This window comes from Lissotriton vulgaris, chromosome 2_1, assembly GCF_964263255.1.
Source record: "Lissotriton vulgaris chromosome 2_1, aLisVul1.2, whole genome shotgun sequence".
In the NCBI taxonomy this organism is placed as follows: Eukaryota; Metazoa; Chordata; class Amphibia; order Caudata; family Salamandridae; genus Lissotriton; species Lissotriton vulgaris.
The window spans coordinates 233,873,085-233,890,075 of NC_141687.1; the positions used below are offsets into that span (position 1 = coordinate 233,873,085).

General features: G+C 44.1%; 1 protein-coding gene across 4 annotated transcripts; it reads right to left on the minus strand.

Annotated features, from left to right (window-relative positions):
- Positions 1 to 5,718: 5,718 nt before the first annotated feature.
- On the minus strand, positions 5,719 to 15,389 carry LOC147729904 (uncharacterized). Of its 4 annotated transcripts, none has more exons than XR_015308561.1 (7): positions 15,303 to 15,389; positions 11,168 to 11,302; positions 9,157 to 9,266; positions 8,079 to 8,148; positions 7,764 to 7,969; positions 6,247 to 6,297; positions 5,719 to 6,008 (listed from the first exon to the last, which is right to left on the minus strand). XR_015308561.1 is itself a non-coding variant. In XM_086958523.1 (6 exons), the coding sequence occupies exons 1-4, from the start codon at positions 15,310 to 15,312 to the stop codon at positions 7,857 to 7,859; spliced, it is 279 nt and encodes a 92-aa protein (XP_086814649.1). In that variant the 5' UTR covers positions 15,313 to 15,371; the 3' UTR covers positions 5,719 to 6,008; positions 6,247 to 6,297; positions 7,764 to 7,856. The 4 variants fall into 4 exon arrangements, 2 of the variants coding, with proteins under 2 accessions (XP_086814649.1, XP_086814648.1); XR_015308560.1 differs by having other exon boundaries at positions 15,257 to 15,377; XM_086958523.1 differs by lacking the exon at positions 11,168 to 11,302 and having other exon boundaries at positions 9,181 to 9,266; positions 15,303 to 15,371.
- Between the last annotated feature and the right edge of the window lie 1,602 nt (positions 15,390 to 16,991).

Genomic DNA, 16,991 nt, shown 5'->3' on the forward strand with positions numbered 1-16,991 from the left:
ACCCTAGTACGATACCAGCCCAATGACCTCCGCCGTCTACGCTGGAAAAATAACTGCACTTGCAAGCTAGATATGAGGTACTTAAATGGACCCTTCAGCTGTAAACTCTGCCGCTGGTCCTCCTACAGAGACCCTGCCAAGTCCCCTACCCCTGTAACTAAGTCCATGAATAACAAGCCGCATTTTAAAGGAGGACTGATCAATGCCCGCTCCATGTGCTGCCATAGTCAAGATGTTAGAGATCTCATCCTAGACTCAGACCTCGATTGCCTCCTTCTAACGGAGACCTGGCTAACGGACGATAGCAATCCTGATCTAGCCATTGCCCTCCCCCAGGGCTATTCCATCTTTAGGCAAGATAGACTAAAGGGGAGAGGTGGAGGAGTCGCCGTGGTACTCAGAAACACTTTCAACTGCCACACTTTCAACTTAGACTCCCTAGAAGACATTGAAGGTCTTGGCTTCTCTATTAAACTTAACAAATCCACCTCCTTTTCGGGAGCTTTAATTTACCGCCCCCCAGGTAATGCCTCCAGATTCCTGGATACGCTTAGTGACTCTTTGGGACACCATCTCCTGAGATACCCACACTTTACTCTCACGGGGGATTTTAACCTACACCTCGAGTCCAAAATGGACCCTCAAGCCAATAACTTACTACAGACCCTAGAAATTTTCAACCTGCAACAAAGAGTCACCCAACCCACTCACCTTCTGGGTCATACACTTGATGGGGTATGTACGAACTTCCCCCTTCTAACCACCCTACCCCCTGTCCCACAAATATGGACTGACCATAGTCTGATCCCATTCTACATTACTATCTCCCACCCGCAGATCTCCAGTAATCCCAGCTCACAATCGGATAACTTTGTAAACTGGAAAAAGATAGAGGAAAACTTCAAGCTCAATCCCATTTCCCCTACACAGATCCCTAACCTTACTGGTGACACTGAACACGATTCTAATCTCTTCCATAGATGGATACTGCAGGAGATCAGAGCACGAGAACCTCCCAAACGACCTCGAAAAACAGACAAGAAACTTAAGACTAATGACCCATGGTTCACCCCAGAACTAGCAAAAGTCCATCTATCTTGCAGAAAAGCCGAACGCAAATGGCGCAGAACGTACAACACGACGGACAGACTTTCATACATCCAATTGAGGAAAATATATCATTCTAACATTAAAACAGCTAAAAAAGTCTTCTATACTAACGCCATCATGGAGTCTAATCAAAAACAGAAAAAATTGTTTTCAATAGTAAAGACTTTCACTCAGCCCAGAGCGTTACTACCTGAAATCCCCCCATCACAAGAGTTCTGTGACAAAATAGCTGACTTTTTTGAGGATAAAATCGACGCAATCCAAAAAAACTTTCCTCCACACCACAGGGCTCAAATCTCTTGCATACCTACGCAGAAAGTAGTCCCAGCCGGAAGCCTTAAAAATTTCACTCCGGTCAATTTAGATCAAACCAGAGAAGCTATTCTGGCATGCAAATCAGGATCTCCCTCAGACCTTTGCCCCCCCAGAATTCTCCATCAACTCATTGATGTGGTAAACCCAATAATAAACAAGATTGTTAACTCCTCCCTCAGTACGGGGATCGTGCCACACAAATGGAAACAGGGAACAGTAAAGCCCCTGATGAAAAAACCTAACAAATCCCCATCTGACCGTACTAATCTCCGTCCAATATCTCTCCTCCCTGCCCTAGGAAAAATTACCGAACAAATGGTTTACAGAGAACTCAAAAGGCATCTTGAAGCACATGACGTGCTCCATCCCCAACAATCAGGTTTTCGCCCCCACCACTCTACGGAAACAGCACTGATTGAGTTAACAGACTCCATAAAGCTACTCCAGGAAGAACGCTGTGCTCATTCTTCTAGACCTCACAGCGGCGTTCGATACCATCTCGCATTCCATCCTGCTTAGCCGACTGAAAGATATCGGTATCTCAGAGGTGGTTCTCGCATGGATAACTTCTTTTTTAACCAACAGGTCTCAAACGATCGCCCTAGGTCCCTTCCTCTCTAAAGAGAAGAGGGTCCCAGCAGGAGTCCCCCAGGGATCCATTTTGAGCCCTCTACTTTTTAATATTTACCTGATCCCTCTCATTTCTCTGATTGAGTCATTCGGCATACTTGTAACATCGTATGCCGATGACACGCAACTCATCGGACCCCTAGAGGAACACTCTACTAAGGCAGAGCTAAACCTCAAAAGCTGTCTAAAGGCTGTATTTCACTGGATGGATATTAACCATCTCAAATGCAATTCCAGCAAGACAGAAATCCTCCCAATGGGAAAAAAAGCTAATTTCTGTCCAAGCCTATGGTGGCCTGAAGACTCAGCTGCTCCCCCCCAGACCGTTGAAACAGCAAGGAATCTTGGAGTTCTGTTTGACACTGATCTGTCATTCAACCAACATGTCAGGACTGTGGCGGGCCGCTGCTTCGGCATCATAAAGTCTCTGAAAAAATTCTTTCACTTCTTACCGATAGACTCTAGAAAAACCGTAGCAATGGCTTTAATTCTCGCACGCCTAGATTACTGCAACGGTCTCCAAGCCGGCGCCAAAAAATCCACACTTAATAAACTCCAAAGTGTGCTACACGCCGCAGCCAGATTAGTTTTAAAACTACCCAGGAAATCTTCCATATTGCAAGCTTTAAAAACTTTACACTGGCTCCCACTACACAAGAGAATATTCTTCAAGATTCTTATTGTTGCATTCCGGGCTTTCAATAACACAGGCCCGAAGTACCTTGTCAGGCGTTTCCCCCACTACAACCCTAGCAGAACCCTGCGCTCCGCCAATGACAACCAAATCCTTCAAACAAAGTTTAATCTCAAAACCAGAGGTGGCAAAACCCTAAGCTATCTGGCCACTAAAGCCTGGAACTCCATGCCTAAACACCTCAGGTCCCAAACTCAGGAAAAACAGTTCAGGAAATTACTAAAAACCTGGATTTTTAATCTCCCTGATGACTACACCAAGGCAGCCATCTAACTTCTAGCCTCTATGAAGTAATGTGATATCTTACCAATGAAATCAGCGCCAAGATGCTCCTTCCGGAGCGAATGTTGCGCTTTACAAATACCCACACAAATCACAAATCACTTGCAAACCCTTCTGATTTAGGCAGAATTGTCACACTTTTGTACACTACATATAAAACAATGTTACCTTTTGTCAGAGTTAAGCTTTCTATAGCCATAGTGCTTTAAAAGAAATATTGATATTTAAATTATTACAACGCCTCCCCAAGAGTAATAAGCGTATATAAATGCAATTTATTTTCTGCAACTACTGGGAACGACCAGCACATCTGACATTCTTACAGTGAATGCAAATCTCCTAAACAAAGCCTGAACAAAGTGAAAAGCTGCCTCTCCTAAGTATGTCTGAAGTGCTAACAAGGTGTGAGCCTTTGTTACCCCTCTGCTGCATTTGCATCAGGTGTGAGGCTCCTGACTGCTGCCAGACAGGAAACTCCAACAAAAGGAGGCCTGATGACCCCTGACACTCGGCCTTTGTTATGGCCGAGTATCCCAGCATGAATCTGAAATAAGAGAGCTCCGTCCCAGCCTGCACGATGTTGTGATCGAAAGCAGAAAACAACGTGCAGGCGCTGCTGAATGTGTCCCGGTGTTTGGAAATGACACCGGGACAAATTATTTTTAGTGGAACCCAACTTCTTGGCAGGGTGGACGGCATCCAACCTTTGAAAGAATTGATTGGACGCCATCCACCCGCTTGGTCCCCCGACTCGTGCCCTGAGTCTAACTCACGGGCAGTACAACAAGGAGTTAATTACATAATTGCATTTAGAATCTGCCGTATTGCACACATGTACGTAATAGAGAGTTTCCACAGGCAGCAGGTGTTGACATTTCTGCACACAAGGAGTTGCTTGAGTTTTATCTCCTCAAATTATGTAGTCTGGGCTTGCAAGTTACAATGGGGTTCTATCGCTCGAGTTTGTTTTGGGCTACGTTGTCAGGCCTGGCAATAGTCTCCACTCCGATGCGGACAAAGAGTGGCTCTTCAATCTTCCTTCTGAGCCCGCTCACGCTACCCGGACCCTGCACCCGATCCCTGGATGTCCACCATGCCAGTAGCTAGGACATTATTCTCTGTCTCCCCCTATTTTCTGGTTCCAGAACTTCCGTGCACGGTCAAGGTCTCAGGGTGAGGGTCCCCTGGTCAAAAAGGAAGATCATCCTGGAGTGATTCTGAAGTCATTGGATGACTTCTCCTGCAATTATCTGGGTACGTCATCCCAAACCATCCTGAAGTCTGCCCACAGGGGCGAAAATTTAAATGGGATGACTCTTACTGTAATCACAAAAACTATTCTAGGATGGTGTTCTGATGACTCTTACTGTAATCACAAAAACTATTCTAGGATGGTGTTCTGATGACTCTTACTGTAATCACAAAAACTATTCTAGGATGGTGTTCTGATGACTCTTACTGTAATCACAAAAACTATTCTAGGATGGTGTTCTGATGACTTCCACTGGCAGGGAGTGATTACCTTTTACAACTCCACAAATACTAACTGACAACTTTAGGATGAGTGTGAATTACTCCAGGATGGGCTCCAGACAATTTAAGGATGATTGTGGATTATTCCTGGATGATCCTATTACCGCTTTAGGATGGAAGTGGATTACTCTGGAATGATCCAATGATAATTTCAGGATGAGTGTGGATTACTCCAGGATGATTTAATGATAACTCAAAAATTTGCATGGATTATTTAGGATTACACTTTAAAAATTCCATGTTACAAGCACATTAGCCGATTGCCAGTATTCCCTTGCAGGGTCCCACTATTACTTTAGGAATATGGATTTGCTGGTAGGGAAATATTTAGAGGATCACCTCCTCAATGTACCTTCCTGTCAAAAACAGGGCTCTTGGGTGCAATATGCCTTCTTTATACAATACCATGAATTATTTGCAATGCCATGAGTTCTAAAGTAAGGCCTAGATTTACAAAAGTGTCACTTAACGCAGCATAACACCCAAATTTGCTGCGTTGCATCACAGGGAGAGAGCAGGAAAGTGCCATGTCTAACCCTCTCCCTTGCACCACTGCCCCATTAGGCTGTCGAGCACCATGCACACGCATTTGCACTATGGTGCAAAGGTGTCTGCGAGAGTCTAGCTTAGGTTCTTTACCGGAAGGGCCCCCTTGCAGTACAAAAAATACTATTCCTAGAAAAACCTGAAAACTTTTCCCATGTGGATGAGTGTTGTTACAAATACCAATTTGCTCTGGTTTATAAATGCTGGATAGATTGTATGTCAAGTCCGCATTATAAAACTTAAGCAAACCAAAAACAATACTTCCATAAATCCGTGCCCAATTATAACATCAATATTCTCCTACTCAGGAAAGATTATTTTTTAAACTCTACTGTGAGATGGGGGCACTGTACAAAATAAATCTTAGATTCCTTTTGGCTAGCTTTGTGCTGTAGCAATACCACATGCATACAAAAGTAGTGGCTTCAACAATGTTATACTTTTCATTCAGATAAGATTAACAACTTGTGCAGCTACTCCCATACTCCCGACTCACTGGGACTTGCCTTACTTTGAGCTACAGAGCATTATATGAAGCTGTTTAATGTGGTGACCAGTGGCAAAAGATTGAAAAAAGTAGGTTAAATGAAAAAGCATCAATGGGGGTTGTGTTAACATGTAATTTTATTGATCTAAAACACACCTTTGGCCCCATAGGAGCCAGGATACTGAACAAGAGTACATAGAGAAAGTCCAGGACACTGTTCAAGAGGGGAAGAAATGCCAGAATACTACAAAAAGGCTTAATGAAAGGCAGCAACTTCAATGTTTGTTTTTAGATTCAGAGTTTTCTTTAGTCCTCTTCCAGTATTGCAAATCTTTATAGCCAGCTTCCTTCTAATAGTGCTGTTGTCCAGTGATGGCCATCCTTCATCCCTGCACATAGACTTCATAGAGTCTGGAGGAAAAAAGAAATTAACATATATCAGTATCATGTTAACACCACTATTTTAGGTTTTTAATAAGACTGGGCTGCCTTTAAAATGTTCCAATCCTTTTATTTCATATAGTGTGCCCGATGAGATATGGTTACAAGGGTGCATAAGTTAAACATTAAGGTTACTTGGTCAAAGAGGAAATGGTGAGAGCAAGGCATTGACAAAGAGGTGGGCAGGAGGTAAAGAAAGAAGACTTGCCTGTCCAAGTGAAGAAACTGCCACTGTTCACCAGACGCTGTCACGCTTCCTCTGCAAACAGAAAGCAATCAATACTAGATTTCATTTACAAAACCATCATGGAGGCAGCCACGTTGAGCCTGAGCTCTATTTACAGTATTCTTATTTGGAAAACAGTCTAAAAAATTGCCATACTGACCAGAAATCCAAATAGGAGCTTACAACCAAATGCTAGGAACAGGGCAACTGATCTAATTATTGGGAGAGCTGAAATTAAATCCCAACTCAAGGCTATGTGCCAGATTTGCATGTCATTTGTAGCGCAAATTCTCAATGAGTAACAACCCCTCCCCCATTGCTCTTTTGCAGACTGCTGTTAGTTAAGTGTGAAGGTGTCCGTGTACGATAACATGATCCAGGACCATATATGCAAACATATATTTTAACACTGTATGCATATTCATGTATTTTCATAGTCCTAAATCAATCAGAGTGGAAATTGTGCCAGTTGTGGCTGGGTGTGGTTCTGCTTGGGCAACAGAATCCCCCTATACTAGTTGACAAGTGCAAACAGAGCCATGAGGCCATGCCTAGTAATAGCAAAGCAAGGCAAATTTGCCCCATGGCACTGTTCACCGCCATGCGGAATGGGGCACTGACCACATAACTTAATGGACTCATGATTATTAGGAACAGGGCACAACTCTGTTCTCCAGACCATGGACAATGGATATATAATGTCAGGTCACCTGTTGCTATTTCTTTTTTCAGGCTGCAAGTTGCTTAGTCTTACTGGCTGCGAAAAACTTGGAAAAACTAGGGGTTGACTATATATTAGCACATGGACATATTTTTTATGCCACGGTAGCATGAGAAAGGTAATATCGCTGCAAGGGTTCAAACATTTTTGTAAGACTGAATCTCAATGCACAGCCACAGTTGCAGTGGCTTTCACATGGCCAAGTGATGGTGCAGGTCAGAAATAGACGTCTAAGACATTCAGAGACAGGAGAGAGATATCCTGTGTGTTCTTTTCCAGCTTGAGGAAGTGAGAAGTTTGGCAGTTGACTGATTCAATGTTGTCCCTATACAGTTGCATGACTGAGGCACCAATCCCCTTCACCACCACTCATTCAAACAAATATGCCTCTGGAAATACTATCAGGGCAGATTGACAGCTTTCCAGGAGACCAGTGATCTATCTGTTCCATAACTATCAAAGCATTTCAAATTTGTTAAACAGGGATCCATTCTACATTCTTTCAGCATCTAAAACAGGTAATATTAAAGATGGCTATAATCTACGACACAAAAGCTGGTTCACAAAAAATAAGGCCCTAAACACCCAGCATAAGTCAGAACAAGGCTCAAGGAGAGCAGGGTGCGGCCATTGTCAGTCAAGCCCGCTCCTATTGCAGACAGGGAGCTGGGTGGGGTCAAGTGTGGATAAATTGATTGGTCCGTGACAAGAACGTGGTTCGCATTCAGTTACATATCTGCCTAGCATTTCCCGCACTCCCTTTGTGTTGTCTACTTACCTGCTCGGGTCCTGTTGTCCCGCATTCGGGAATTCGTGGTACCTTGATTGGACGTCTCTGACATGTTACGGCTCCTTTACGCGGGTCTGCCTTTTACAGGTCGTTGATCTCTTCTTCCGGGTTCCTGTCCACATCCATGTTCCCTTGCCAGAGGTACCGGCTTGTGTAACTCTGTTTCTTCGCGCCAGTTTCTTCTGCCTCTCGTCCTGTAAAGAATACAATGAGAGAAGAAAGATATATTTAACCAAAGAATCCTCGTCTATCAGGTATATTGTAGGACGATGATGTTATATATGGTTAGAATATCATAGTTACTTATCTGATTTATCTGATAAACGCACAGCGGAAAAACGGTTATTCTTTTGTGTTCCGTATTTAACATGGGCTGGAAATAAAGAAAATAGATGCAAGTTAGTTTCCTGATTTCTTAAGGAGACGCTATATTCTTATCTGACCCAGCACCTTTTTGTGTAGATTTTTCATATTACATCCTATCTAGGAAAATATGATTTTTGCCTAGTATTAACTAGGATGTATATTTTGGGGGTCTAATTGATGGCTACAGTGGCATTTGTTAAGGTTAGTTTTTTTGCAATTATACATATAACTTCTTTTACCATAAGGTGAATAACTAAGCTTACAAAAAAAGGGCCACTGCCCATTCTGCAGAATCAGGCAAACAAAGATGTGGGCTCTCAGCCATGCTGCATAACCAGGCTAAGAAAAAGCTAGTTGAATTACAGAAGGACAGCATCACAATACAAAGGTTTACTTTTTGCTTTTATACACCCTTTTTCCAATATAAAAATAATTATTTGGGCCACTGCCCGGATTGGCCTCTCCTCTCGTGCAACTTAAAAAGGTAATTGTTTTCCTTTCGCTTTATAAACATAATTAACTGTGCACTGCCACAGCAAATGTCAGTTTTAACTATGAACAGCTGAAATGCTTGTTTTAATGGTTGCACTGATTTACCTAATAATGTGTGCTTGAGAAAGGCATGGTCTCTGGACAATGACTCTCCCAGAAGCCAGGGTGGGCGTGTCATGCTGTGTGGCATCTCAATCCTACCCATCCGTTGCAGCTTGCCGACTGCTGTGGAGGAAAGAAAGGGCTTGGAAAGAAGGAGGCTGTTTCTGAGCTACTGCTGCATTACTTTACTACACATGGATTGGCAAATGCCGTCCAAACTAGAAGGATGGCATCGTGAAGAGGGCAGAAAGCAACAAAATTTAACCTAAGCAATGATGGAGAAAAGACGACTGCTCTAGGGGGCTGTGTGCGCTTGTATGGTGGGGGAGGGCTTTGTAATGCGAAGCAGAAGGGGAATCAAAACTGGCAGAAGCAGCGACTGGAGAAAAGCATGAATAAAGATACATACAACATTTCTTACACAAAGGCTATAAGGAAGGCAAACCTTAGTACACTGGTGCTCCTGAGTTTTCAAAGGAAGTGAGGCATCAGCTGTGGGAACAAGACAGGAGGCGGCAAAGAAGTCCAACGCTGAAATAAACCAATTGTAGGCAGGGATAAAGTGGTTGTATCGATTACAGAAGGTCTTGCTTGCAGCAACACTTGCGCGCTGCCAAAGCTCAACCTAAAAATGCATATTTATTAACCATATGAAATAAAAACAAACACTTTAGAAAAATACATACAAATGATTTACATTACGTAGAAATATATTGCAGGATTTCCCAAAACCATTGAAGATAACCAGTGTGTCGATTTTGCGGGGGTTTGTCACATATTGAGGGTCAGTATGGTGGCTGCCCCTCCAAGGCCTCTTTTTCTTGCCTCAATGTGCTCTGTGGTGCCCACCGTACAGGTGTCAGGGAAGTGTTTTCCATTTCTCCATCTAGCCCTTTATATCTGAACAATTGATCTTTTACAGCCATTTGGTGGGACGCAGGGGATCAGGGTAGAGTGGAATGGAGTAGGTAGATTTAGAGTAGCGTGGAGTGGACTGGGGTAGCATAGAGTAGGGTAGATTGGTTTAGAGTGGAGTGGGATTCAGTGGATTAAATTGTAGTCTGGTAGCGTGATTTAGAATGGAGTGGGGTAGACAGTAGTGGTGTAGAGTGGGCTAAATGGAGGAAAAGGTGGAACGGGGTACATTGGGGTATATTAGAGTTGAGTGAAGTGAGATATACTGGGGTAGATTGGGGAAGAGTGGGGTGGATTGGAGTGAGATAGATTTGGGTGAGGTGGGGCAGACTGAAGTAAAGTGGGTAGATTGGGTGGATTACAGTAGGGTAGATTGTAATGGAGTAGAGTAGGTTGGAGTGGAGCAGGGTAGGTTGGAGTGGAGAAGGGTAGATTGGAGTGGAGCGGGTACTTGAAGTGGAGTAGATTGAGGTAACCGATTGGAGCAGATTGGTTTAGAGTAGGAAAGGGTAGATTGGGGTAGCATGGAGTGGGGTAGATTGGTTAAGAGTGGAGTAGATTGTAGTGGGGTATATTGAGGTAGAGTGAGTTAGACTGGAGTGGGGTAGGCTGTAGTGGTGTTGAGTGGGCTAACTTGGGTGAACAGTGGGGTACATTTAGGGGGCTAGATTTGAGTAGAGTGGTGTACAGTGGAGAGAGGTAGATCTGGGAGGATTGGGGTAGATCAGAGTGGATAGAGTGGAGTGTGGTATATTGGCGGTAGAATGGAATGGGGTACATTAGGGAAGAGTGGGGTACTTGGAGTGAGGTGAATTGGGTGGAGTAGGGTAGATTGGAGTGGAAAGGGGTAGAGTGGAGCAGGATATACTGGGGTAGAGGAGATGAAGTGGGATGGGGTAGGGTGGAGTAAAGAGGAGTAGAGTAGATTAGGCTAGATTGAAGGGGGTAGATTGGAGTGGGATATATTGAAGTAGAGTGGGGCAGATTGAGGTAGGAGTGGTTTGGGGTATATTTGGGAAGGGTTGGGTGGGCTAGAGTGAAGTGAGGTAGGCTGGGTGGATTGGAGTAGGATAGAGTAGAGTGTGGGGGATTGGAGTAGAGTGGAGGTAGATTAGGGTGGAGTGGGGTACATTGAAGTGGAGTAGGTTGGGTAGATTAGAGCATGGTAGATTGTAGTGGAGTAGATGTGGGTGAACTGGGGTAGATAGGAATGTGGTAAATCAGGGTAGAGTTGAGTGGGATATATTGGAGTAGACTGGAATCGGGGAGATTGGGGTGGAGTAAGGCAGATAGAGTGGGGTAGATTGCGTGGATTTGAGATGGGTAGATTGGAATGGGGTAGATTGGGTGGATTTGAGATGGGTAGATTGGACTGGAGTGGGGTAGGTTGGAGTAGGATGAGGTAGATTGTGGTAGAGTAGGTAGACTGGGATGGATTGGAGTGGGGTAGTTTGAAGCGGGGTAGACAGGAGTGTAGTGGGGTGGGGTGGATTAGATTAGATTGAAGTCAGACTCACATCCACAGTGCTGCCTGGGTTCAGCTTGATCAGCATATTCTTTCTGGGATCAGCTTGAAGCATCACTTAACGTCCGAGAGACCATGGAACGGACAAACAAGTGCCAGATTGGGAGAACTGACAAGCACACCCAGGCTACATAAAATAAAAAAAACACATCCATTAAATTTTGGGGGGGGGGGAGGTTCGTGAGGTGAAGAGACTGGATGCGTACTCATTGCACTTATGCTTATATATTTCTATTTATCCAACATACAAAACAAAAAATCCTAAATCCTTCCATCCCCTCACGATCATTTTCAATCCAAATAACAGACTAACATGTCCACCACTCAAATTAATTTCATATTTCACTATACTAATTCACCACTAATCCTTATGGGTTCCGGAATAGCCTTATCCAACATGCAAATCAGGGTTTGCAATCTTGCATGCTTAATTCGGACTTTCACCCGCTCATTATAGATACGATTTGGAACCTTTATATTTAAAAATCCTTGTGTACTGATGAGTAAAGGGCTTAGAGTGGGGAAAAAAGCTGCCAAGACTTAGAGTACCAGAAGGAAGCATGGTAACTGTCCGTATCGCTGCAAATATATTTTAGGCAGTTTTTCAAAGTGTGAACTCAACCCGAAGGTATTATGAATGGTAAGACTACGTCTCAAATTGCACAAGGTCATATTAATCTTTTTTCAGACTTTTAAAGATTAAGTGATTTGCCCAGAATCACAAGCCGTTTACAGACGCCAGGACTCGAACCTGGTTCCCCGATTGCAAAGCAGGCAGCTCTGGCCGCAAAGGCACATTGATCAGTCTCCAATCACAATGAAAACCCCTTCCCTGCAGCAGACCAAAATAAAGTTGTGCATATGTTAAAAAAAACGAAAATAGCATTGTCTATGCATTTTTTTTAACTTCCAGTGCATTTTACATCAATTACAATTTTACATCAGGTCAAGTATTTAATAATCGGAGCTCTTTCCGTTGCAGTTAAGTGAGCAAAATGACTCCCATAATCAGGAAGAACATAACTCCATAGCTGCCAAGGTTTCAGATTGCTTATGTGTGACATTTTCGTAATTTCAGTGTAATTATGAGTGACATTAAATGACTGAGTGATACAAACTTGCAAGCAAAAATGAAGAAAAGGGAAATTTATGAATATCAGAAATTACACCCATTTGAGCAACGATAAACTCGAAAAGATCTTCAAACTGCTGCAAATCACCAGAAACATAGAAGCCAAGTTTACAGACTGCTCAAGTGCGACATTTTGGTGGAGTCCATGTGCATATGTGCAGGGCCACTGGAATTAGGTGATTGTGCTGGTATTTTCGCATAATTGTAGATTTGCTGCATTTGCCACATAATCTATCATCTGCTGCATAATCTGCAGATTTTAAAAACAACTTTGTTTCTACCTCAAATGGTTCAAAAGTTAGTAAAAACACAACACGTTGCTGAGCAGTGGAAGGCCCTTTGCAAAGGTTGACTGGTCAACTTTGTATATTGCTATAGTTTTGTGTTAAGATGGTAGTAATGAGGCACAACAAAATGCCCACACACTGTTAACAAGCTTAAAAATGTCAAAATACGGAAGTAGTACCATCACAAAATGTGCCGCATTTGACTTTTCTTGCCTCACAAATAACTCGACCCTGTTGCATTATTTGCCCCTCTCCTACAATAATTCCAGTGGGCCTGCATATGAGCGACACTGAGTTATATTTTCTTGCAAGTAAATGTAAGCAGTAATTAACTATTACTAAGATCTGTGAAAGGGCTACTAGTCTTCGGAGTTTCTGATCGCTCCTGTTCTCTTTTCAAACTGCTTTTATTTGCAGTCTTTCACCATTAGCCACAGGTCCCCCCTTTTCTCTGCATCTTTTTGAAAACCTAATTCTGCATATATTGCATCGTCTCTTTCCTCAGCCTTTTATTTTTCAGTGTCGTGCAAGCACTATGTGTATGGCCCCCTTAACCACGCGCCTACCCACCCTCTCTTTCCTCACCTTCAAACACACTTTCCTTTTTTGTGCACTCAGTATTTTGACATCTGCTTATTACTCCTTCACACACTTTTATATAAGATAGAAATCACAATAGGCACTCATGTGAACATCTCTCTGCAGAGAGGCCATGGTGTTGAAGTCTGAACCTTTATTTGACCTACCGACAGGCACTACGGTAAGCTCTCTAAGCCTTCAGCCTCAGCACTGGGCGCCTCAGGTTAACTGCAATGTGGCACCCTCTGGGAAAGCATTAGTGTTCACTGCAGAGAAACAGGATGTAGCTATGAAGAGACAGGCATGGTGTAACATTATGGACACAAGGGTAGTAGCGTGTATGCCGCCCAGGTACAAGAAAACAAAACTGAAATGTGTCACAGCTTGGCTTAAAACCACGAAGACCGCTGAGAAATACTCCCCACCCACTCGCTTTTCACCTCCTCCTCCACCGCAGGTTCCCCAGCATATTATCAACTTCCCCTGCAACGACAGTCACAACAGCAGCGCAGGCCCAGACCTCATTCTTAAATTCTTACCGCAGCCAGCAAACCAGATGTGGTCTGGGCAAATGACACTGGTGCTACTCCCAAGGTGTGCTCACCAGCAGTGCCCTCAGAGTGGGCGTGGAGGGCAGCCGATGCCTGGCTTAGTGGAGCAAGAGATGGCTCCAGCAACACAGCCTTAGCACTGCAGCAGCGACGGCGCCTGACACAGTAGCAGCCCTTGCCCCATGCCCCAGCACCTGGCCTGCACCGCCACCAGCCGCAGCCAGCCCCGGGTGCAACAGTGCTCACCAGTCAGGAACAGCGTCCACTCTGCGGACAAACGTGTCTGGAAATTTAGTGCCTTGGATGCCACCCTAATTTCAGTATTATGTGGGCGCTTGCAGAAAAAGAGAGAGGCTCATGGCCTGCCATGGTTCAAGATGAAAGGGGCGACTATGAAGCGGTTGCTGTGATGATGAAGGGAAACGCACGAAAGTGTGCGAAGAGCTCTGAAGAATTCTTCTGACTTTTTACACTGGTCCCCGAGCAGAGAGAAAATATAAACAAGTGGAAGAGGACAGTCCTGGGGGGGGAATCCATGGGAGTCAACAATTAGGAAAAAGATAATACATCATACTCTGCCCACGTACTGTCTTGTTTTCTGTCCTACACACATTTCTCCATGCATCCCGTCAATAACACATAAATAAAACAAATTATTTGTTGAGGCGATAATAATTATTCTAACTTTGATATTCAAAGTAGCATATGAACACACAGTGATGACGTATGCTCTGTTCTGCTACACATATCTATTGATAAACTTTTTTTAACATTGGCTAGTGGGAAAACTTACCCACGCGGCAACGTGGGCAGTAGTGACGCTGGAATGCTGATAAGAGTTTTAGACCCACCACAGGCAGCCTTTTCCCTACACAACACAGGGCCAGGGCTGAAGCAGGGGTGCATGGAGCGTAGCTGCGCCTTTGGGGAGAAGCTTCCCCCTCGCATCTCACGGTGCACTGGTCAGAGGAGCACCCACGTAGTCACAAGCACGGGCTACAAATGCAGACCGCTCATCGTATCATTGCAACTTTCCCACATAATGCCCAGCTATTAAGTGTTTTGCTCAGAATCACAGGATGGGGATCCGACGCTAGGACTCGAACCCCAGCCCCCAATTTCAAAGTCTGCACTCTGCAGTGAGGCCATGCCAAAGATTAGGTATGGCGATTAAAAATCCCACCTTCAATCTCTACGACACAAGCTTTTTATTTAAAGAGAGTGTAATTGATCGGAGCCTGTAGCGTCGATATTGCGAAGCGAGCTCAGACACACTGCCTCAATAGGAAGTTGCCTGTGGCGTCCCAAAAGTCCACATATTATGGGATCCTATAATACCCTCTAAGAAAAGTTCCCACTCTTGGTAAAGTTGTGAGAAGCTGAATCCTACCTCCAGCTCACTCACATAAAGCACAGCATAGCGCCGCGTCTTAAAGAAAGGCGGGTTCCCGCCTTTCAAATAAAAGCGCGGCAAAGTACTCCAAAGTGGAGGAGAGGTGAGTAATCACACCCACCTCACTTCCACGTCTCACCCGAACCCCCGTCCCCTCGAAAAAAATACCAAAGAAATAAGAGCACTTTTCTTCATTCCCGGTGCAGTCCGATCCGTGTGCACACACTCCGGTGCAGCACCGTGTTTAGTCTCCTCACTCGGCCACAGACTAGAACAACTCGGCTTCCACTTCCGTTTCAACCAGGGACGGCTGCGGCATGGTAGCTACTGGATCCTACCAAAATTAGCCCAAAGGTAGCCTGTAGTGCTACTGCGAGGCAGGAGGGGCTGGGGAAATTGATGCAAGTAAGAAATGAAAGCGGATGGAGACAGGGGTCGACTTTGAAGCTGGGGACTGTGTCTGAGTGGATTGTGACGGTGACACAAGCCCAGAATGATGTGTCAAGGTGTATCTATCAATTATTTGAAAGGCAGTGAGCATGCCATCTTCCAGCGTCATACTCAAGGTTGCTGCCTCTGAAACGAGCACACAGAGAGAAGTACTGCAGTTCGTGGTTGTCGTCCTACTGTGTGAACTGACACTGTGCTGTCTAAGCAAATCTAGTTGTACCAATGGGGAAATGCAAACGTTTCAGCAATCTGCGTGAAGCTTGGCCCGAGAGGAGAAATGTGGCCAAGTTTGTATGTTGCGCAGAAAGACCTATGTTCTAGTCTTAGCTTCCCAGCTCACATCAACACTGTGATCTTGGGAAAGAAAATACATCGTCATGCAGCTCATGCACAATATGATCTGTCCAAATGTAATACTTTAGTAAAGCTGGGTTTGTCTGCATAGGTACCCCATTTAAAACATCCCATAAGAGCGGAATTAGGCAGTAGGTGCATATAGACCACATGTGGATTATTTAAAAGACCTTTATTCAACGTAGCAATAAAAACGTTTTACCATAGTAATAGGCCATTTTATAGTATAAAAGTATCCCCTGCAAAATAATTTTTTTTAAAACAAACATAGTTTGCTGTTCCAAAGCAATGATTGTTGTTTACAAATTATAAGCAACCCCAACGCTGCCCTGTACTTATTACTACCAATGATAACATGTATGCTTAAAATGTAATCTGCCGAAAAACGGAAGACAGTGTGTGTCAGGTATGCTGATGACATAACCCGTTCCAGAAAGCAGCTACTCTGTCACTTAGCGTCACAATGTAAAATAAATTCATACTGGTTATTCATGGTCTTTCCCTGTGCTAACGGCTGCAAGCCATGGCGATAAGTGAGGGCGACATCAAAAAGTCCATTCAAATAACATATTCCCTAAATAAGTGATGTATTAGGTTATCCATGAAATAAGTAGTTCATTCATTCATTCATTTACAGGGTCTTCGCACAGCATGTGAAGGTACAACAGCAAGGGAGACATACTTCAAGCCCTCATCCTGTTTTGTTGCGTGAAGATTACCCCTGCATCAAGGCATCTGTGACACTTAATGCCGCGCACAGAAGTCCAAACGCAGGGCAATATCCGGAGTTGACGCTGAGTACTCCACAAGCCGTAGTTTTGGGGTTCTTGTTCTGCTTACGAGGGGTTAAACCAGCTGCAGTACAAATGACTGGGTCCATATCGCCAGAACCGCATGTTTTAAGGCTTGGGCTTTAATCTGACAGCCTACTGCATTCTGGGAGTTAGCGTTTCGGCGCTGTAGTATAGATGCATTGAATTAAAGCACCTGACAGCAATCATCTGAACACACGAGAAAGGAGAACAAAACTGTGCAAGACCAGTTAATTTTTTATTTAATCTCATCATACA

What these genes read in the sequence shown, in the direction of transcription:
- LOC147729904 (XM_086958522.1), bottom strand. An exon ending in GCCTTCCTTATAGCCTTTGT is followed by an intron (nt 8,149 to 9,156) that starts GTAAGAAATGTT and finishes CTTTATTTCCAG; the next exon opens with CCCATGTTAAATACGGAACA. An exon ending in TTATCAGATAAATCAGATAA is followed by an intron (nt 7,970 to 8,078) that starts GTAACTATGATA and finishes TATTCTTTACAG; the next exon opens with GACGAGAGGCAGAAGAAACT.